The sequence below is a fragment of the Gigantopelta aegis genome, chromosome 9 (genome assembly GCF_016097555.1).
Source record: "Gigantopelta aegis isolate Gae_Host chromosome 9, Gae_host_genome, whole genome shotgun sequence".
Lineage (NCBI taxonomy): Eukaryota > Metazoa > Mollusca > Gastropoda > Neomphalida > Peltospiridae > Gigantopelta > Gigantopelta aegis.
Genome location: NC_054707.1, coordinates 16,389,767 through 16,412,769, shown reverse-complemented (window position 1 = coordinate 16,412,769; position 23,003 = coordinate 16,389,767). Strand labels below are relative to the sequence as shown.

Below are 23,003 nucleotides of genomic sequence, written 5' to 3'. Positions count from 1 at the left end.
GACAAAAACAACGAAACGAAGAATCCCCAAGTCGAGCACACGAAAGCATGTGCAGTGTGCACAAGCGAAACAAACACGTCTTACCGCATGGAGCTCCAGACTGGGAATCCTTTTCTTTTTTTCAGTTGGCGATAATATTTTATCACAGCGATCGATTTATTCGATGAAGTTGGGAATAACAAAAAATGTTTTCGACATTAGGGGATCACACAAACATCTTTTTTTGTTTTTCGTATATCTTGAAATCTTTATCAAAATAATATTAAAACTTTGATCGGTTCAGCAAAACCGGAACTGCCAGTGAATATCAGACCGATAACATCTTCGGTTCAATTAAAAGACGAGTCTGCTTGTATTTCGTATACACTTTTTGTAATCAAAATAAGGAGTATGTCTCTCCACAAAGTATATCAACACACAACAACATGGTGACCACCAAGCTCTCCCCCCAACCATTTTGTTTTTCGTTTTTTGAAGGGTGTGGTGCTGCGCGGCCGCCCTCCTTTAATTTTCACCCAGCGAGAACACTGTTATGCTTGACAAAAACTGTGATAACAACATAAACCGATAGGATACCTGTGTCAGGTGTTCTGGCTGTAGAGGGCTCAATCGCTGGGTAGAGAGAAATATTCTCAACCTCAATGAACTGTACCCAGTAATCGGTAGATACACTCAAGAGCAAGTCCATTACCTAAAAAGGGAGACATGAATTATTATCAGGTTAAGCCCAAGTTGTTGCATTAATATCCCAGGCACCATTTTACGAAGTTTTTTGTTCTTTTACAAGCTACTGGGTTCATTTATAAATAGCTAACATCCAAATGTACTACTAGTACTGATTACTGTTAAAGGAAGCAATAGGTGTTTTTTTGCATTCAATCCTAACAAATAATTAGTATGCAGTTATATTTCATAACAAGGGAAACAGATAACACATAAAATTTAATCAGCTCATAAGTGATTTTAACAAATAAAACACGCTTACCCCCCCACCCCCAATGTTACTTTAACTGTATCATGAATATTAAATTGGATTGATTATTTTGTAATAATTAATAAACTATTCTATAAAACAAAATTAAGAGTTGTGTTGTGCATCCCTCAGACTGTATTGACAAGGGTGCAGGGATACCATTGCACACCTCAAACACGATAGTCTAATTATAACTGTGAACATTTCAAACCATTTTCTGTTTCCGTGTTTCCATGAAGAGGTCTGTTTTAGGGTTTTGTTCCGCAGACGAGTAACCCACAATTGTAGGACCGAAAATGTTGGCCAGATTTCCTCCGGGCATCTTGCACTTGGGACTCTCGGCAACTCTGAAACAAATTCAAACACATTGAGAGAAAAACAAAAATAAAAAATAAGGGGAAAAGAATGCTTTAAAACAAAAATGCACAGCACATTATTCATCACTGGCTATTTAGTTTTTAACACAATTCAGACGGAATCCTACCCCACCCACCCTAACTAATATATATATATATATATATATCATATGTTAGGTATCTTTTTAGTGCAGTCTATCAAAAAACAAAAGGTGCTAGAAAAACCATCTATGCAAACTGTACCTACATGGTAAAGTACGCAGTTCACTGGTTGACTGGTCTCATCAACCAAGATTGCTGCTGTTATTACTTACATGGTACTTGTGACATCCAATATATATATAGAGGTTACCAGAGTTTTTCGGTATCGTTAATGTCATATATTAAGAATAAAAATTGTATTATGCGAGCCTCTGGTGTGCATAATACATTATTTTTATTCCTAATATATGATATTGATGATACCAAAATACACAAGGGTAATAATCTCTTTATCATATAAGCTCAAGCTTAATACATGTTTTTGTAAACTGTACACACAACTTTAATTCCAGTCCGCCATTACTAGATATTCAAATGACGTAAGAATATGTGGCGCGGTGTATTTTTGAATGGAAATTACGTCATTTTGGATGTCCTTACATCAAAATAAAGTTATGCCTAACGTTTTTTGTTTTCTGAACGCTGGACAGCTTTCAGTGTCAAATTGCCATTGAAATGTTTTTATTTGATGACTATGAATGCATACGTCAATCATGGAGTGTCACCCAAGTACGTTTGCTTAAATGTCAATAAACCTAGTGCCGAGACCTCAACTAATTTACATCTAATTTGCAAAATTATCAAATGCTTAAAGTATGTGATCTGAAAAATATCATATACTTTGCACTGAAAATGTAAGGAAGGCTCTGCTGAGACAAATACCGATTAACTAGACGAGGTTGATATTTTACATATTAAAAAACACGAGTAGCGAATTCTATTTATCCTATAACACTTCTAAAATAATATCTTAATAATTTATTTTTTTAGTAAATCACAGTACTAAAGTCGCCGCCATCGATAATATGATGTCATCACGATTAGCACAAATTAGATTGACGTCACGTATTTTAAACAAATCTTTGAAAACGTTACGCTCAGGTACACGGGTCTTGTTGGCTTATAAACAAATGACCCATCCACAGCAACACATTACCTAGAGACCTTGCAAATTTGCATACCATTATTAACCGAGTTAACAAAGTCGATTATCACATGGGTTTATGACATAGATATCATGGGTAAGTTATAGGATAAATATATATATGTTACTCTCAGCTGAGAGTAACATGACAGTACCAAAAATATGGTGAATGCTATATAATAATTATACTAAAATTACAAAACTGCACTAGCAAATATTTGTGGTTCTCATCTTGTTACAGCTGTTTTTTTCTGACACAGGGATGTGGATAGGCATTTAAAAATAAAAGCTGAACTGATTTTAAAAAGCTGAAACCTCTTGTTTTTAGCATTTCATGCAGATCAAATCCAGTCTATAGTAAACTTTGTGAAAATTACTTTACACAAAAAAGCTGAAAAATCACATCCCTGTGACACTATTCTCAAGGAAAAACATCTACAAGGGTACGAGTCCCAGAAACGATATATCTGTGGATTACCTCTGAAGATGAAGAATGAGAAACGCTAGGGTGTCTCGGTTTGCTACAGGGAGTTTGATCACAGCCTTGCAAATCAGGTCTATGGCTTCCTGCTGGTTCTGTCTTTCTGCAAGTTAAAAAAATCCATTGATTTAATATTCCAATTCACTCTGCATGTAGGTGGATGTACTTAGCCTACTTTTAAAATAACAACATTGAATCTTTTTCTGAAGCAAAATGCATGCTCCTCTAAATTTTATGAAGTAAATGCTGCCTTATATAAACATTTGTGTGATGTCAACTGTGCCGAATAATAATGAATCTTTGCAATCTCATGGTGCAATGCGATGCTGCATAAGCATACCATCAGTGTACACTTATACCAGATATAAAATTTGACATGACCCGGGATCACATTCATACCAAATATAAAAGAAACTGTTTTGTAATTAAATATTTATATCACTGACTTCTGAGAATTAACACCCAAAAACAAACAATAATTATACTAAAAATCAATAATCTTTTTTTCTTTGCAGAACCTGCTACAATCATGTCATTTAAGGTAAAAAAAAACCACCCTAGAATTATGCAAGCAACATGCAAATGAAAGTTAGTAACACATAATTTTCAGTCCTGCAACAAATTGTTAAATTTTTTTAAATGGTTGTTTACTCTTTTTTTTTTAACAACACCACTAGAGCACATTGACTTATTAATCATCGGCTACTCGATGTCAAACAATTGGTAATTTTGGACATGTAGTCTTAGAGAGGAATCTGCTAAATTTTCACCATCAATAGCAAGGGATCTTTTATATGCACCATCCCACAGACACAATAACACATACAATGACCTTGATATACCAGTCGAGGTGCACTGGTTGGAATGAGCAATAGCCTTATGGGTCCACTGACTGGGATCGATCCCAGACCAACCGTGCATCAAGTGAGTGCTTTACCACTGTGCTACGTCCCGCCCCGCGAGTCAATAAGGACACTGAACTGAACTATTCTAATCCACACTGACAGTTTGTCTCTTAAAGCACATGTGAGCACCGACCTGCAGCATTGACAAACTCCCTCCACAGGCCGTATGTAATTAGAGGCTCCTTCAGGGATCGCAGGAAGTCTTTCAGGCAGCTACACACCACATGGATATCACTGATATTGGCCTGAAAACAAAACCAAACGAAAAATTAATAATCCGAATCTAAATGATAACAGATGAGACTGTCCTGTTGTAAACTTGTAAGTCATAGGCAGCCTAAAAAGGTCAACTGGACAGTTACATTTTCAGTAAGTTCAAGACCTAGCGAAAAGCAGCCATATTTATTGAATAACTTAGTTCTAAATAGTCATGATCAAATTTAAAGCATATTTCAACCATGTGAATTGATAATGAATTTTTAAAAATTAAAATCTGTTTTCACAGTAAGAAAAGACCCCCCCCACCCCCCCCCCCCAAAAACCTCCAGGAATTCCATACATTTAGTTTCCATGGGGTCAAAATAGAATATATGTATAAAAATGGTACCAGGTTTGGTGTTCCTTTCTTCTTTAAAAATTTCTCCTTCAATTCTTTAACCTCTTTGTCAGAGCTGAAAATGAAGGATGAAATATTTTTTAAGAACCTAATTTCAGGCACAGTATTGTGTTTGCCATCACCATAAGGTTTTCCTACAGCCTTTTTTAATAATTAATATTATATCTTAAAGACATTTTTTAAAATATCGATAAAAATAAATCTTTGTATATCAAATATAGCCTATATGTTAATTCTTAATATATATTAAGGTCCTGCCAAATATATATGTTAATTCTTAATATATATTTTTTTTTTTTAGATAAAATCCAATTTGAGCTACCACAAATGTTACAACAACCACAAACACTATGTGTATACAGTCACAAATATTCTAAACAAGAAAATACAGTAAAACTCCTCAAAACAGGACCCTCAGTAAAACAGAATACCCACAAAATGGAACATTATTTATGGTCCCATTTTAAATATAAGTACAGAACATAACCTCTCTAAATGGGAAACCCCTGGTAATTGGACTGTTTACACGATACCGTAGGCATCCAGTTTCAAGGGGTTTCACTGTACAATGTGTAACGTTAGTCACTGAAGTGCTGTATTGGTGTGAATCATATCAGTCTGGGCTAGCTCTGACACTTGTCAAATTCACCAATTGTGAATTTCAGGAACAGGCGAATTTTATTTTGATTTGCCGAAAACATTTCATGTAATAACTGATATTTTGTCGAAAAATGACAGTGAATTTAGCATATTTAAAGATAATTTGGCAAACCGATTTGCTCGCCCAGCACAATACTAGCTCAATCTCAGGACAATTTCATTAACCAGCAACCATAAACCAATATTACAAACTGATTCTGAATATTGTCTATAATGTAAACATTTACAAACCACAGCCTTTAATATACCAGTTGTAGTGCACTGGCTGAAACGTGAAATAGCCCAATGGGCCCAATCAACGAGATCGATCCTACACCAACTGTGCATCAAGCAAGACTTTACCACTGGGCTATGTCCTGCCTCCAATTGGTTCTTGTACAAAGCTAAACATTTTCATTTGTTTGCCATCGGACATGTCACTGATAGGTATTGGGTTCACAGCCCGGTACCGGCTCCCATCCAAAGCGAGTTTTAACGACTCAATGGGTAGGTGTAAGACCACTACACCCTCTTCTCTCACTAACCACTAACATACTGTCCCAGATAACTGAGGTATGTACCCAGGACACCGTGCTTAAACTGTAAATGGACATAAGCACGAAAATAAATTGAAATATATAAAATAAATCTGTTTCCCAAGCTGCGTCAGTTCTTGTGTTAAAAACACCAAAACATACATGTTCAAAGGTGACCAAGGTCCATTGATTTTGAAATGTCATCTCTAATTCAAGATCATTCATTTATATGTTTACCACTAGTTGATACCCAATGGTCATTATTTTTTTTTTTTAATGCTGGGGTATAGTTAAATATTCATTCGTTTCTTCACAAAATCAACATTAATCCTTACCCCGGTACTCTGTAGATGCCAACTTCATCAAGTCCACGAGATTCTATTTCATTGACACAATGAACCTTAAAATAACAAATTATCAAATTCATAAAACTGTCATATGTTTTCAAGGCCATCTACATTTAAGTCAAACTATACCAAAGACAAATGACATTCATAAAAAGTCACAGATTCCCTAAAGTAATCAAATAAAATTAATGGCAAATATTTACATGACAAATTTTTGTACAATGGCCAACCCCACCCACCTCTGAAAAACCCCCACCCCATACAAACAAAAAAACAACCTACCAATTCTAGTGGAAAATGAATGGATCCATCCATATATAAGATTTTAATCAAAATCTTTTTGTGGTTTGTCAGGTTTTAAATGAGATCAACATTTTGAAGGAAAGAAAACAAAAGTATAAAATAGTCATAACAATATTATATTCTTACCACAAGTCCTGGTATATATGGTGGATCACTTGGTGTGTAGTCCGAAATTAAACCCTTAAAGTAACAAAAACAGAGTTCAACATTCAATGAACAGATGCAAGTATTTAAAAAAAAAAAAGTATTTAAGAAACTAACATCAAACATAACTAGAGTAGTCTTAATTTTAAATTTCACCAACTGGCAAAGTGAACTTTTCAAGACTCCAAATATAATAATCATAATGCCGTCTTGCTGACAAAAAGAAAAGAGTTTACTCTTCCGTGCACAAACATCTAAACAAAATATGATCATTAAGAAATAAATGTCCAGGCTATAACAGAGTAAAACTAAAATACACACCCCGGAAATTTTAGCACTTTTGTTGCCCGGTGTGTTTGGACAGGACGGAATACAGGGAAGAGGAAGATTATCTTTACACTCCACGTGGCACACAGAACGGCAATCTGCAAGAAAAAGGAATGACCAAGAATGGTTAAATCATGTTTAAAAGTTTGAATATAAAGATTTTTAGGAAATAAATTATTATTAAATATATTCACCAAATTATTATTACTGTCAAAAGAAAGAAGAAGTTTGTTTTGTTTAATGACACTACTAGAGCACATTAATTAATCAATCATTGGCTATTGAATGTCGAATTTTTTTTAACTCTGACAGTCTTAGAGGAAACCTGCTTAATTTTTCCATTAGTAGCAAGAGATCTTTTATATGCACTTTTCCACAGACAGCAAAGTACATACCACTAGTTGAAACGAGAAAAACCCCAATCAGTTGAATGGATCCATCAAGGTGATTCGATCCTGCGATGCAAGCACCTCAGGCAAGCACTTAACTGACTGAGCTGATTCCCGCCCCTATAACTGTCAACTCACCTTTACACTTCATGGCCATTTTCCCAAATCTTATCCTCTGTCCACACTACAAAACAAAAATTAATAAACTTAACATAAAAAACCCAGTTATACATTATTCTGTGATGGCAGTATATTCTGGGAAAATGAATTCCCACATATTATTATTACAAAACAAATTTGACATAAAATTATTATCGCTCATAAAAATCAATACTTCTCAATACATCTGAAGTACTGTCAAAAGTTAGATGGGGAAAACAAAAATTGTGACAGGTTATCAGAAAACGAATTGTACATTTTCAATGGCATTTGCTGCCTTCCCCATGTGAATTTCGAGCTGTGTCTACCATTAAGAACTCTTAACACCACCTGCACCCTCTAAATACTACTATAAAAACAAGCATTCAGAGTACTGTTAAAGCAATCATTGTTCCCTACCGAGCCCAACAAATGTTTATAACTGTTAACTTCGAGGGCCATAGCTGTGAAAAATTGATAAATTGCCATCAAAATCAATCTTGATGTGTAATAGTACATTGTAAAGCCATAAACAAAATTTCAGCTCAATATCTCGAGGCAGTGGGAGGAAAAAAAAAAAAAGAAAAAACGACTTAGAAAACAAATTTCCATTATCTCCTAAATTCAAGGGCCATAACTGTCAAATTTGAGTAAATCACCATGAAAGTCAAACTTGATCTGTAATGGTATATGATAAACCTATTCACAAAATTTCAGCTCCATATTTCAAGACATTGGAAAAAAAAACCCATCCAGAAAACTAAGTGAGACAGACAGATGGACAGACAGCCATGAAACTCTTAAAGGGACATTCCTGAGTTTGCTGCAATTTTTAAGATGTTATCGACTAACAGATACTTTTTAACAACTGTAATTACATATCAAATACATTTTTCTGCATAATATATTAATGGCTGTATATTAAACGTGTTTCTGGCCGTTCTAACATTTGTACTAGGTTAAATTTCACTTTATTTCCTAAAAAACATTTTTTTTGCATGTACAAAATTATTTGAAGACAAAATCCAGTTTGGGCTTCTTACAAATATTAAGACGACCAGAAACACATTGAATATACATACAGACACTGATATTCCAAACAACAAAATATATTTAATATATAAGTTTAATCGTAGAAATATTTTATTAGTTGGAAACCTCTTACAATGCAGCAAACGCAGGAATGTCCCTTTAAGTCCGTTGGACCGGTAGGGGACTAATAAGTACATGTTAAAATACATACTGGTATACACGTCTCCGGGATCATGACGGACTTCGACATAAACACATGAACTCTGTTCAGACCATTCCCTGCCGAACTGCTTCTACCGAGCGTCGGTGTACTGAAAATAGTCAAACAAAACACCTACAATAATGATACTTAAATAACGTGTTGCTTCTTTCTGTAATAAGGAGCATCTATAAGCATGCAACATGTACACAGAAATAGAACTTAAAAAGTTCCAAGCAAATCAAGCATGACAGTGATGTTATTAAGAACAGAAATAACCGACGAAAATAACATTATAGCAGGCTATCACTGTCTGCTGTGAATGGGGTTTCTCCCCGTCTCTACCAGAGACCCACAACTCATAGTTCAAAGGATGTGGTATGTGCTGCCCTGTATGCGTGAAAGTTTACATAACAGATCCATTGCTGCTAAATACAAAATGTAGTGGGTTTCCTCTAAGGTCTTGCGTCAAAATTACCAAATGTCTGACTTCTACATCTAATTGCCGATGATTAATAAATCAGTGCGCTTTGTGGTGGCACTAAACAGAACAGACTTTTTAATATTTCGGAGTAAGACGAAACACAAAGTGAAAACACAATACAAACTTTGATTTCTTCAGGATCCCTCGCTGTGATCGCATCCGACTGTTGTTTCTGTTCCGTGGAGTCCCAAGATATGACTCATCCGACTCGGGTTCACTGTCTGTGGACACGAAAACAAAAAGGAAGTCAGTTACCACTAATAAAAATAATGTTAAAAAAGAGAAAAGAATACTAAAAACAACAAAACCCCCACATAAAACCAACCCACCTAACACAAGGAGGTAAAAATAATAAAAGTTCTGCGAAAACTTACAGTGTATTGTCAAGAACAAATGTTATGAATGGGAGTTTTCACAGTAGATCAAAATAAAGTTGAAGTCAAACTGTCGTTATTAATATTTTTTTATATTTTTTTTTACAAAGAATGATAATGCTGTTTTATTACACATTTGGGCTAAAATATTCGGGGGTGATAGTTTTTCAATGATTGCACATTACTTCTACAGCCATTGACTGGCTGGCTTAAAAATTACAACCTTTCATTGGTTGTTTTGCTGCTGCCGGAACTGTACTTTTATTCATTTTATTGATTCCACTGTAAACCTATGTTATACAATCTACAAAATTTAACAGAAAACATTTCACCTATTTTTTCGCCCATAAACATATGGTATATTTTTTGTATAAGCAGTGTCTTTTGGGGTTTTTTTCACAATAAATATGGTATACTTACATAAGCAGTGGTTTTTACAATTTATCTTATAATTTACCCATGATATCCATGTCATAAACCCATGTGATAAATAGAGATTATTATACAGGCTTGTGTTTTGTACTGATTTTATGAAACTCGTGTCAGGATTCATATATTACACTCGCTCTCGCTAGGGCAATACAAAAATCCTGACACTCAAAATGTTTCAGCCACAACTAGAAGGAGATGACAAAATGACGTCATATTTCAAATGCACAGTCTGAGCTAGGACTGGAGAAGCAAGTCATAACATGACGTTGCTTCCCAAAACTATGTCATTAAACTTGTTATTACACATGTGCTTCGTATGATTAGTATTAACTCTGTTATGTTGAACCATATGGATAATAATTTAGTGTATTAACCTGGTTAATAATGGTATGTAAATTTGCAAGGTATTGCGGCGACTTTAGTACTATGATTTACAAAATATTTAATTAAAATGTTTTTAGAAGTATTATAGGATAAATAGAATTCATTACTCATGTTTTTTAATATGTAAAATATCAACCTCGTCTAGTTAATTGGTATTTGTCTCGGCAGAGCCTCGATAAATGCTGATTAACATAGACTCGGTTGATATTTTTTATATTAAAAAACACTTGTGACGAATCTTCTATATATACTTGTCAAAAAAGTTCCTGCTCATCAAATAATATGATTTCAAACCAACTGTAAAGTTTGTAAATAGCCGAAAATTGTGGCTCGTGTGGACACACCATAATTATGCAAATGACCAATAAATAATTTCCTGAAAATAATGTGACTTTTCTTTGTCTACCGTTAATGCAATCACAGTCATGTTATTTTGTATCAAAAAAATTTGATTGCAATAAAGAAGTTATGCCACAACATCACCAGTTGTGAACTAACTGTCATTTATATTTTGTCATGTAAAGTATATAAATTATAATATAGTGGCAACTGTATTAGTGTAGGATATGCGAACAGCCAATTAAATTGCCTTCGGCAGCATAGAGATTTATACATTAAATATAATTTAAAATGGTTAATATAGAGAATAACCAACTCACTATAAGGACGTATGATTTATCTGTCTGTTATGAATTAAATGTTTTAAACCCTCGACCAGGATAAACAATCCATAATTCCTTGTAGCTTGTTAGTCAATCTCCAATTACCTAATATGAATAGCAGTTCTGATACTTTCAAGTGGGTATTAAAACTATGAAAGGAAGAAAATGTTTTATTTAACGACACACTCAACACATTTTATTTACAGTTATATGGCGTTGGACATATGGTTAAAGACGACACAGATATTGAGAGAAAACCTGCTGTCGCCACTTCATGGACTACTTTTCGATTAACAGCAAGGAATCTTTTATATGCACCATCCAATAGACAGGATAGTACATACCACGGCCTTTGTTACACAAGTTGAGGAGCACTGGCTGGAATAAGAGATAGCCCAATGAGCCCAACGGGAATCGATCCTAGATCAATCGCCCATCAGGCAAGTGCTGTACCACTGAGCTAAATCCCGCCCCACTATGAAAGGAATACACAGCAGAGACCGATAGGCATAATGATTATATCTATGCCTGCACTATTCAGATGCAGGAGATTTTAAAATATGGCCCTTCAACCTAATTACCTGCATCCCTGTCATTGACTAGAGCTGGGTTAAAATGCTTGTCGAGAGCGGGTTCGCTGAAACTCCGGTTCAGTTTGGGAACGGACACCTCTGTGGTCGCCGACACTGGATTGCCATGCTCGTTGACAGTAATCGTAGTCGTTGTGATGATCGAATTGTCATGATCCTAAGGAAGAAATTAAGTCAACAGGTTTTATTTCTGAAATCGGGAAGTTGATGCCAATGGCTACAACTTTGTAACATTTTATTAAAAATAATTATAATTTTCTGTTCAATTAACATCCCCATAAAAATAGACTTCTGTTAAGTTAAAATAATAACCGGTCAGAATGAGTTTAGCTTTACGCTTTGAGTTTTCCAAATATCAAACCTAAAGACGATAATTTATATGACCTGTGATTTTTAAATCTAAGTGATAAGATATTTTTATAGTTCATTTATCTAGTTTATACATTTTCAAAGCAGTGGAATCGTTATAATCCATCCAAAATAATTATTCACACTAAACATTTACCTATACAACACTGACAATTACCTTCATCCAACAAATAGGGTGCTTATACAAGTTTAATGTTAATCCACTTACATCATCATCAACCCTGTGTCGTTTAGGTGAGTATCTCCCGTAATCGTCTTCCATTGGTGGAGCCGAGGGACTATGCCGCTTGCTGTAACGCCGGCGCCCACCATTCAGACAGGAGATATCGATGTCTCCCTCACTTGGATCATAGTCAACATCAGACAGTATTGACGCCGACGATTCCATGATGGTGTTCAACCTTATAAAATTAAGGGAACAAATATTATAATTCACATGGTTAGCACCTAGCTGCAGAACTCTGCTTGTTCGTGTAAGAAAGCTGTACAAAAACATCAGCAAGCTATGTAAACAGGGTTCATACACCTTGGAAACAAAACAATTCCAGACCTTTTCCAAGACAAAAAAATATTTTTCAAGACTGACATTACTCAATACATCTCCCCATATTTTTGGAACATTTGACAAAATGGATGATCTTTTTGTAATATGCATTACAGAAGCGTGTACTTCAAATCTTCGGTAAATGTTGGCAATTGTGAAGTCCCAAATGTACATTAGTGCCGAGATCGGAAAAATGTCGTCAGATTCCTCTGGTTTCATGCAACCAAAATTTCCTACATGAGTCTTAAAGACGAATTTCCATACTTTTTCCAAACTAACTCGCACAAAAAGGTATTTTTCCATACTTTTTCCAAACTAATTCGCACAAAAAGGTATTTTTCCATACTTTTTCCAGGTCTGGAAAATGGATTTTCAAAATTCCATACATTTCAAGGTTTTCCACTCCCTACGAACCCTGTGTAAAGTATACTTCGAAGATTATAATTTTCAGAAATTTTATATCAGGGTTTCAAACATTAATGACATAACTCATATGAAATTTGCAGGCACTGCCATGACGTAATAGCCTTGACTTTAAACGTTTTATATGCACTAGGGCCAAAAGTTACTTAGATCAGACTAAAATTGATCATACACAGTTCCTATTGTGAAATATTTTCAGAAGTGATTAATTGCTCCCCATACTTAATTTATTGGGAGCCATATTTACATATTACCACAATGAACATTAATATTTAATCCTTTGGTAATAATAGGAGAGCTAAAATTTAATGTTCAACTAACCGCTGGGGGTGGTGGTGGTGACTAGGAAAGAGCTTGCCCTGGTAAAGACCAAGCACCTATAGGCAGGTTCACTATAATACTCTACACATTACTAATTTTACCCAGGCCTTCTAGATTATGGTAGCCCCATTCCCATGGCTAGTGATATTCAATGTTGGGCTAGTAAATAACTACTATTGCCATGCCCAATAGCTAGTGAAAAAAAGAAAGAAGAAGAGTCAAATGTTGCAATTAAGTCTATTTTATTAATATGAATATCCTGACCCCACTCCAGTCCCCATTGTTAGTAATCTCTATCTCCCTCATCTGATTATAACTATTATTTTAAAATATTAAATTAACTTAATGTAAAGTAGGGCTAGTTAATTTTTAATTGTGGCTAGTAAATTAAAAAAAAAAAAAATCACTGATCCCATGGCTAGTGTATTTAAAAAATCAATCAATCTAGAAGCCCTCTTTTTACCTTTATTAAGTATTTAATACCTTTTTTCTTTATGTACATACATACACAAAAAACAACAATGCCAATACCAACATATTTTACATAAATTCCACAATCTAAACTGGAGGAACAATTATATTTTTCATTTCCCACACATTGATTATGGAATTTTATAATCGATTATCACATTGGTAGAGCCAAACTGATTAATTTACGATTATAATCTGATCACTGAAACGTCACTATGACTGACTGACTAACTTACCGTTTGGAAGGAGAATCCTGCTCATAGTTGGACTTAGTCTGCGTTGTGTTAATTAAGGCACTGAAGCGCTCTCGATCTCGCTCGTTCATCTGGATGGTACAGTTGTTCCGGTCATTCAGAAGGTCACGGATAAGAGCCAGTTGGCGGTCCTAAAAGTTAACATGTACCGTTAACTGTAAAATCTAAATAAAATTTTCCTTACTAAATCCAAGTATTAGATATTTTAAAAGAGAATAATTAAAAAAAGAATAAAACACAAAATGTCCTATAACTTTCAACCTTGGACAAATCACGAGGCTTCTTGGTTTTTGGAAGTAACTTTTCAGGTGTAAAATGTTAGTCAAAGGTGCAAAATTTAGATTTCAACATTTATTAAACAAAAAAACCCACAAAAAAAAAGAAGAAAAAAAGGTTTTCTCAAACTATGTACTTACATAACATAATTACATGACCCCACCAGACACTCATAACGGGGGAAATAAAAATCATAATTTCTCAGAGAAATTATCATGCATTGGTTTAACGTACATTACTATTGGACGATTTGACGCCAACAAACCAATCACCATGTCGGTATTAAAAACGACATCATCACAATTTGGCAAAGCACACACAATGATGTCATGTAGTTTAAAGCGTTTGCGTTTACGTCATTCTGGTTTCAGTGTTAAACTTGTAATAAAATGGTAGTTTAAAGCAATTCATTATACTCTTTTTTTACAGAATATATAGAACTTTGGGTTTTGAAAATTATCTGTGAACCGTGAATAAAATACAAAGTTAAAGATATCCAGCATTGTAAAGTAGTTTAGACCTACTTCGTTTCTATATACATTGACGTGTAGACGATGTAGGCTTTAAAAAAACCCACCTAAATAGTTGGGGTAATAAATAAAATAACAAACTCGGTACCAGTTATTATCAAATTTATGTCCCCCGTAAAAGTGAAAATTATTTCATGGGGGACATAAATTTGATAATAACTGGTAACTCATTTATTATCCTCTATTTTTCCTATTATCAAAGCAAAATAAAAACTGTCCATACCAACATTTCTCTTTCATATTCAACTTGCTTCCTCTTGTGCATTTCTGTATCAACAGTCGTGCTGTGAAAACAAGACAAACACTATTGCTGTCTGTAAGTATTAATTCACAAACATGAAGCCAATTATCTGTACGCCCAGTTTTATTACTGTGAGATTTACGATTTGTGAGAAACATAACTAAATACATAGAGAATACTACAAGACTTTCAGTTTAATACCATTTTTATGAATGAGTACATTAAAAAATGGTATCTAGTGAGGAGTGTAATATTTTATTTATTACCTACCTATAACTATTGCTTAGAATTCATCAAAAAGGAACAAAAGTAAACACACAGAGCAGCTGGTGTTCGAGTGTCAGCAAAGGTCCTGCCCACAATCGAGGTTAATGACCCACATTTAGAACTTTTAAATCGTTTATTTGACGCCAGTTTTAAAACTGAAGGTAAAATCAGCCCCAAGTTCAGCCAGCCGTTTTTTGTTAATGTTTGCGAACTATTTTTTACTGATTTCCAAAGTGGTCATTCTTTTTAACATGAAGTGCTTAAACCAGTTTGGCGGACGTTTATTTGCTCAGTCTGGCTGAACTTGGCACTGCTTTCAATAAGAAATGTACAAAATCTTACGTCACATTGTGTTGACCCCATTCTCCCTTAATGTGCTGTTGGCCAATCGCTTATATCCCAGCTTTGTTACGGAAAACAGTATCTCACAATGTGACGTACGATTTTCTTATTAAATTCCATTATCTCTCACAGGTATGTAATAAACTTACTTTGTTCAGAACAAAGGTTAATTATTAATACTTTGTAAAAGAAGTCATTGCAGTGGTCTTATACCTCCCCCAACGAGCAGTGCTATCAGTCTGCATAGGAATTGGTACTGGAATACGAACCAAGTACATCCCACTAATAAACCTAATGGCGTAACCACCACACTACCAGCACTGGTGCAACCTGAAACTAGTGCTCATGGTATGAAAACCGTTGGAGAGCAATAACAGAATAAAAGTTCTGATATTCTGAAATTATGTAGGAGAGCAATTGCTCAGTGCCAAATTCACAGTAATTAGCAGTAAAATAAATGAGTGATACCATGTCATTAGGCGAGCAACGTTTTGCACACACAGAATTGTTTTGAGAAAGCGTATGTGTGCGAGAGTTACTGTTGGTGTCAAACCATAAAGACTACATGGTTCGAACTTAACGACGGCACCGATGACAATTGGCGTCATTGAGATACAAATTGCCGCTGGTAGAGATCATCACCGATGGCACAAAAATGCTGTCGGTCAAGCTCCCCAACAATGACAAAATGTATACACCTAGTGTATATTATCTGCCAGTATTCAACAAATGTCCGTGCATTTAAAATAAGTCTACATAGAGTAAAATAACCTTTCGGTCATGTTTATTTGCTGCAACTGTCACTTTCAAAACAAACAAAAAATGCCACAGACAGGCTCGCCGTAGGAGACAAATTGTTAAGTTCAAGCTCTGAAACTACTGAAACCTGTACGTATCTCTTACCATGAATGTTTCAATCGAGTGTGCAGAGCTGCTTTCTCTGCCTGCAGCTGTTTAACTTGATCATGCAGACTTTCCACCTTTGACTCGGCAGCATTCCATTTTTTTCGACACAAACTTTGATTTCGCACAAATGTGCGGAACTCTGAAAAGCACAAACAATTATTAACATAACAGCAAATGAATAATAACAAAATATTAAAGTCTAGATTGATAATGTTGAAAGATAAATGCTTAAAATTTGTTAAATGATTTGATAATGGACATGAAATCAATTTAAAAAGAAAATTACCAAATTAAATGTCCATGGAATTAAACAGGTTAGATGTAAAAAAAAAAAAAATATTAATAAAAATTTGATTAACCTAGTTATATCTAAAATATGTTTTTATTAAATACACAATCTTTAAATTATTTTAGTTTTAAACGTAAACTGTGGAACATCCAGAGGTGCCCAAGTTTCTAAACCATTGATATAGGACTTGCATGTAGTTTTCGAAAACCAAAGCTATAAATGTACTTGTAAGTAAATGTATCATTGTATGTACATCAGGCCTTGTGATTTAAAATATACAGGTGGGCTAAAAACAGCTTTTAGGTCTAGGCAGGCTGGTTTTAACTGACAACAACTCATTTTCTGTGGGCCTCCCTAAAAGTATGTTATTCATATCAGATACTTCTGTCATTTCTCCAGCTAAATTAATGCCTGCAAGTAATTAAATAACATGCATACAAATAGTAGATACAAGAAAACATTAATTGAATGTAAAATTACCTGGTTCGCACGACTCACGAAGAACTCTTGCTGTACGAAGCAAGTCATCGTACATCGCCACTCTGGACAACTTGTGGTTTGACTGAAAAAAGTATTAAAAAAATTATAATTGCCCACTATCAAATATATACTGGTACACTTACATCACAATATATAAAACCATATTTTTTTTACGCTATCTTAGTGCTATAATATTGTAAAACCATGGTTAGCTATAATATTACAGTGGCTGAGATAGCTTCAAAGATCCCTAGCCAGAACCCATATTCACAAAACATCGTAAGCCTAGTTTTACACGTAAACGTAAATCTATGACTGAAGAGCTATTCACATTAAACAGTGTAAACGCAAGTTACGTGTAAAGTTGGACATAAATATAAGAGTGCCTCCGGTTACAACTAACGCGTAAGTCATGTATATATTATAAATCAAGCACTATCGCCGTTATTTACGATTATTTACGGAAACTGGCAGCATTTCCAATAATTGAAGCAGTTTGCGATGGCGAACGCCCACAGATTGAAAATATTTGTGTTGGTGATCGAACGGATGTTTTCGACTCGGCCAATTTCTCCTGAGTTATCGTTTCCTTTTTAAGAAATGTCCACAAGTTTGTATCAAAACGCGTATCCTCATCAATACTAAAATGTCATGGTTCGCCTTTTGCAATGTTATTGTTAGCAGACAACAAACGAAATTATGTTTTTCACATTTTTTATTTACCCGGTAGCCATCGTTTCTAATGTGGGTTTTTTACATTTCTCCGGTGAGTGTTAAATCATAGATTTACGTCCAAGTTACGTTTATATTTACGACGGTCTTTGAGAATAAGGTGCTTCTTGCACATAAACGTAAATCTACAGCAGACGTAAGTGCTAGTTGTAGATGTAAATTTACACCTTTTTGTGAATATGGGTCCAGGATTCTTGGTTTTAGCTGGTAACCAGTAATCATTACTGTCTATCCACAAAGTTTCATCTACCCAATTTCTTTAATAGTAATAATAACAGTTACATTTTCCCATAATTCATTGTGATAAAATAGTAAAAAGACATTTATATGAACAATGTAGCTGAAGTATTGTGGGTTCAACTCTATGGCAACAAGACCACAACTAATAAAAACATACACCCCACCCGCTTCTTGCCTGGACTCAGTCACTGGTGATGTCAGAGCTTACGCTCAGGGTGGACGTGTCTGAATCATAATTGATATGAACATGCAAATACTGATGATACATGCAAATACTTGATGAAAGATGATATAATAATACTAGTATGTATAACAGGTATAAAAAGCTTAATTTCACAAGTGTGACGTGGGTGACTGGTACATACCCGGTACACCTTTTATTATAATTTTATTTTTATACATATGTATTTATTATTATAAATGGTTGTAAATTGATTTTTAATCAAGCCAAACATATTCCCATGTAAGACGGGAATGTCCTGTAACAAACGCTCTATGTCCGGTACGGTGTGGCTGTATCAATCCCTGAATATCAGGGCTCAAACTTAAGAATATGACATGGTCAACAGTAAAACGGCCAACCGATGGCAATTTTGAAATTCCATAAGGCAACTTTTGCAGCAAATAAACATGACTGAAAGGTTATTTTGCTGAATTCATTATGTCTATCTCAAATGTACAAAATTGTGTACATACATTTTGCTAGAGCTGGGCGGTATTAAACTTTTTGGTTCGGTAGGGGTGCGATTTACCTGAGTATTGGTACAGTATTAGGTATTGATACAATACTGATCGCTATTTTCAGTATACTCTGCTAAATACATGACCAAGTTAAATCTCGCCAGTTAATTTTATCTAAATAAAATTAAAATCCATACAAAAGACCCTCACCTCTCTCTTCTTTTCAGATGTATTGTTAGTGCTTTACTAAATGGCTGGAAACATTTTTCAATACTGAAATTTCGAGAATTGCTCGGTACGCAGGCACTGAAATAAGCATGGTGTCTGGTAACCCATTTACAGGTTACCACAAAATATAGCCTGATAACCTATATGTTACCACAACTATATGAAAGTTAGAATTGAATTCCTGTTACTACTACTTTTAAGCCAGATGTTCTGTAATTGTATAGTTGTGCACGAACATTGGTACGAGAAACAAAATCCGCAAATACATTTATCTAGTGGGCACTGCTTAAACGTGGATTGCTGAAATTACTTGTGCGCATGAACATCAGTGCAATTTTGTACAAGAAAACAATCTTTTATATGCATCATCCCAGACAAGATAGCACATAGTGACATACCACGGTTGTTGATATACCAGAGTGGTACATATGCCAAGCAGGCATACGACTCGTACATCAAATACTTTTTCACCTTGAGAAAACGTGAATATAATACTGTTTCTTTGTGTGTGTGTGTGTGTACCACTCTGTCGCTTTGGTGATTGTCTGCAACCCAGTGGTAAAGTGCTCGCTTGATGCATGGTCAGTCTGGGATTAATTCCCATCGGTGGGCCCATTGTGCTATTTCTCGTTCCACCCCGTGCACGACTGGTGTATCAAAGGCTGTGATATGTGCAACCATGTCTGTGGGATGGTGCATATAAAAAGATCCCTTGCTACTAATGGAAAAATGTAGCGGGTTTCCTCACTAACACTATGTTAAAATGACCAAATGTTTGACATCCAATAGCCATTTTGGTCATTGTCGTATTATCATATGAGACGGCCCCTGGAAGACGGAATCACTGAGTGGTCGATTATGTCATGCTACGTCACGATATAGGCCAGATACTTAGAATTCTGCTTTCCAAAGCTTAGCTGAATGTGGGTGCTGTCGGGTTCTTTCTGGTGTGTGTGTATTAGTGATTAATATGTGAATTTTTTTTAATCAAGTAACTTGAAAATGTTTGATGTCAAACATAGGATAGTTGTGGTATTAGAGCAGGAATTTTTAACTACTCTTTGGTGGGCAGCGATTGCAAAATATTACATAGCTTGGTCTCTGACTGTAATGAGAACGTACAGTGATAGGAATAAGCCAAATTTTTACTAGTCCATCGGACAAATAGTGCACAGGGCATGTTATGTCAATACTTTTTTTAATTATGTGCGCAGCGAGTTGCTTCCCTCTATGTAGCATATTTAAAATGGCGGTTGTCATTGAAAGATTTATTTTGTTAATTAATAATGACACAAGTACTTCAATCTGGATTTAGTAAGTATGGTAGGTTATACATTTTTGGTTTATGTCTCCATATGTTGCACTATTTCGGTCGAGAAACATTGAAACATGGTGCCACAAGTTTTGATTGATTGATTTATTTAAACTTATTTTCGTGCTTATATCCAATTACGGTTCAAGCACGCTGTCCTGGGCACACACCTCAGCTATATAGGCTGTCTGTCCAGGACAGTGGGTTAGTTGTTAATAAGAGAAGAGGGTGTAGTGGCCTTACACCTACCCACTGAGTCGTCAAAACTCGCACTGGGTGGGAGCCGGTACAGAGCTGCGAACCCTGTACCTACCAGCCTTATGTCCGATGGCTTAACCAAGATGCCGGCACAAGTTTTGAATACCAGCTACATATCTACAGGGTATGTAACAATGTTTGGACGTAGAAGAACCACACATTCCAACTCCCTACCGGACAAATACATCTAGAAATCTACTTGTCCATCATTATTTTCACTTACGTGTGCAAATATATGTTTTCATGTTTTTGATTGGTTATAATTAAACATCATTGAACATTTTTACTTGTCCACTGGACAACCATAGAGGTGCATTTTGTTTGTCCGAGCAGATTTTTACTTGTCAGGACAATGCTGACATATAACCTTCCAAATGTCCATCTAGCTCTCTTACAGTCAGAGTACTCTGGCTACACCGAATAACAACACCTGTATGGAATTAGTTCACCAAGATTAACCTCGAATGCAAGTGTGCACACTTGCATTCGAGAATAATCTCACCGGTCTTGGTGGTGTCATGGTTAGGCCATCAGTCTACAGGCTGGTAGGTACTGGGTTCGGATCCCAGTTGAGGCATGGGATTTTTAATCCAGATACAGACTCCAAACCCTGAGTGAGTGCTCAGCAAGGCTCAATGGGTTGGTGTAAACCACTTGCACCGACCAGTGATCCATAACTGGTTCAACAAAGGCCATGGACCATGGTTTGTGCTATCCTGCCTGTGAGAACTGCAAATAAATGATCCCTTGCTGCTAATCGGAAAGAGTAGCCCATGAACTGGCGATAGCGGGTTTCCTAAAAAAATCTGTGGTCATTGACCATATCGGCATATAACCGTAAATAAAATGTGTGAGTCACAATGAGTGCGTCGTTAAATAAAGCTTTTCTTTCTTTCGAGGTTAATCTTGAATCCGGGTTGTTTCGCCCTTATTCCTATTCGCCCCCAAGTCGTTTCGCCCTTATTCCCGTTTGCCCCGAGTCATTTCGCCCTTAGAATGAGTCGTTTCGTCCTCCATTATGAGTCGTTTCGCCCCTATGCATTGGGGTGGTCCGAAACAAAATGTGGACAACTACAATAAATTTATTTTTCGTTAGATTTTACCCACATTTTGTCCAGACAGAAATTTTGAAAAAAAAACAATGGCATGGATTCCACATACTAGATGATAACCATGTCACCTGTATTGACTTCGCTGAGATCGCATAGGGCAAAACCATGTAATTTTGTGCCGGCTTCCATTTTGACTTTTTATGGAATATTCTACAAGAGAGGTGAAAGGATATATGACTTAATCTAACAACCGTTGAATGTAATAACATGTTATGATATATATGCAAATGTGATGACATCATATATTTTATTATTATTAATATTATTTGATTGTTTAAAGATACCACTAGAGATCATTGATTTTATATTAATATTTTAGTCTTTCACCCCTCTTGAAGAGTATTCCATAAAAAAACAAAATGGCAAACAGCAGAAAACTGCATGTATTTTGCCCTAAACTGGCTGTAACGAGAACAGACATCGATATGTTATGTTAAAAACTGTTTAAAAAAGCACAAAACATGCATTATTTTAAAACATTTTAATAACAAAATACGCATTATTTTAATAACAAAGACAACAACAATGCCATATATAGCATACAACTAGGGTCTCCACGAGTACTCGAGTACGGGTCGAGTCTAGCAGACTCGAGTCCATTCACAGGACTCGAGTACCCGTACAAGTGAGACAATGTAGAGCAACTAGTTCAGCAGTAACTAATCAACGATACATTTACACGATAATTATATGACTATTTGCTGGTTTCTTGTTTAATCTGGCCGTCCGTTCGTCCGTCACAATACTGAACGTATCAACAGGTTTCTAAATGCAATACAATGGCATGATTTGGCATTCATGTTCAGTGCTGGAATTAAGCTATATAATGCTATTTTACATTATATTCCTTTGTCTCATTATCATCTTGTGTAAGCGTCGGGTATTCGGGTCTGGGTCGAGTTTGACCCTCGAGAACTGCTTGTTGTATGTAGGGCCTCCACGAGTCCAATATATTGGACTCGTGGAGGCCCTACATACAACAAGCATTTTTTAAATGTAAACTGAAGCAAATGGACCTTTTAATATTTCATCAGCATAGATGTAAACATGACACGTCAATGGATATTACAGCGGTCAATTTCGCAAATTTGCAAAAAATCCCCCCCCCCCCCCCCACACCAAAGCACTTTATAACTAAGTACTTATTAATATAAAATACATCAGGCCCGTAGAAACTGGGATGGTGTGAGGGGAGCGGTTCTTTAAAATATTGCACATAATAACATACAT

At 35.5% G+C, this 23,003-nt stretch overlaps 1 protein-coding gene across 1 annotated transcript in view; it reads right to left on the bottom strand.

The window, feature by feature from the left end:
- The window catches only part of LOC121380910 (rac GTPase-activating protein 1-like), a 31,309-nt gene that overhangs the window by 7,771 nt on the left and 535 nt on the right, over positions 1-23,003 (bottom strand). Inside the window, exons 2-18 of the mRNA XM_041509940.1 lie at positions 17,211-17,292; positions 16,439-16,580; positions 14,909-14,969; positions 13,862-14,010; positions 12,075-12,267; positions 11,489-11,654; positions 9,180-9,276; positions 8,584-8,683; positions 7,341-7,386; positions 6,808-6,911; positions 6,469-6,522; positions 6,028-6,092; positions 4,509-4,572; positions 4,035-4,146; positions 2,994-3,099; positions 1,185-1,320; positions 577-691 (exon numbers count right to left, since the gene is read on the bottom strand). Of these exons, the coding sequence (XP_041365874.1) occupies positions 577-691; positions 1,185-1,320; positions 2,994-3,099; positions 4,035-4,146; positions 4,509-4,572; positions 6,028-6,092; positions 6,469-6,522; positions 6,808-6,911; positions 7,341-7,386; positions 8,584-8,683; positions 9,180-9,276; positions 11,489-11,654; positions 12,075-12,267; positions 13,862-14,010; positions 14,909-14,969; positions 16,439-16,580; positions 17,211-17,292 (1,792 nt within the window). The remainder of the gene's footprint in view (positions 1-576; positions 692-1,184; positions 1,321-2,993; positions 3,100-4,034; positions 4,147-4,508; positions 4,573-6,027; positions 6,093-6,468; positions 6,523-6,807; positions 6,912-7,340; positions 7,387-8,583; positions 8,684-9,179; positions 9,277-11,488; positions 11,655-12,074; positions 12,268-13,861; positions 14,011-14,908; positions 14,970-16,438; positions 16,581-17,210; positions 17,293-23,003) is intronic.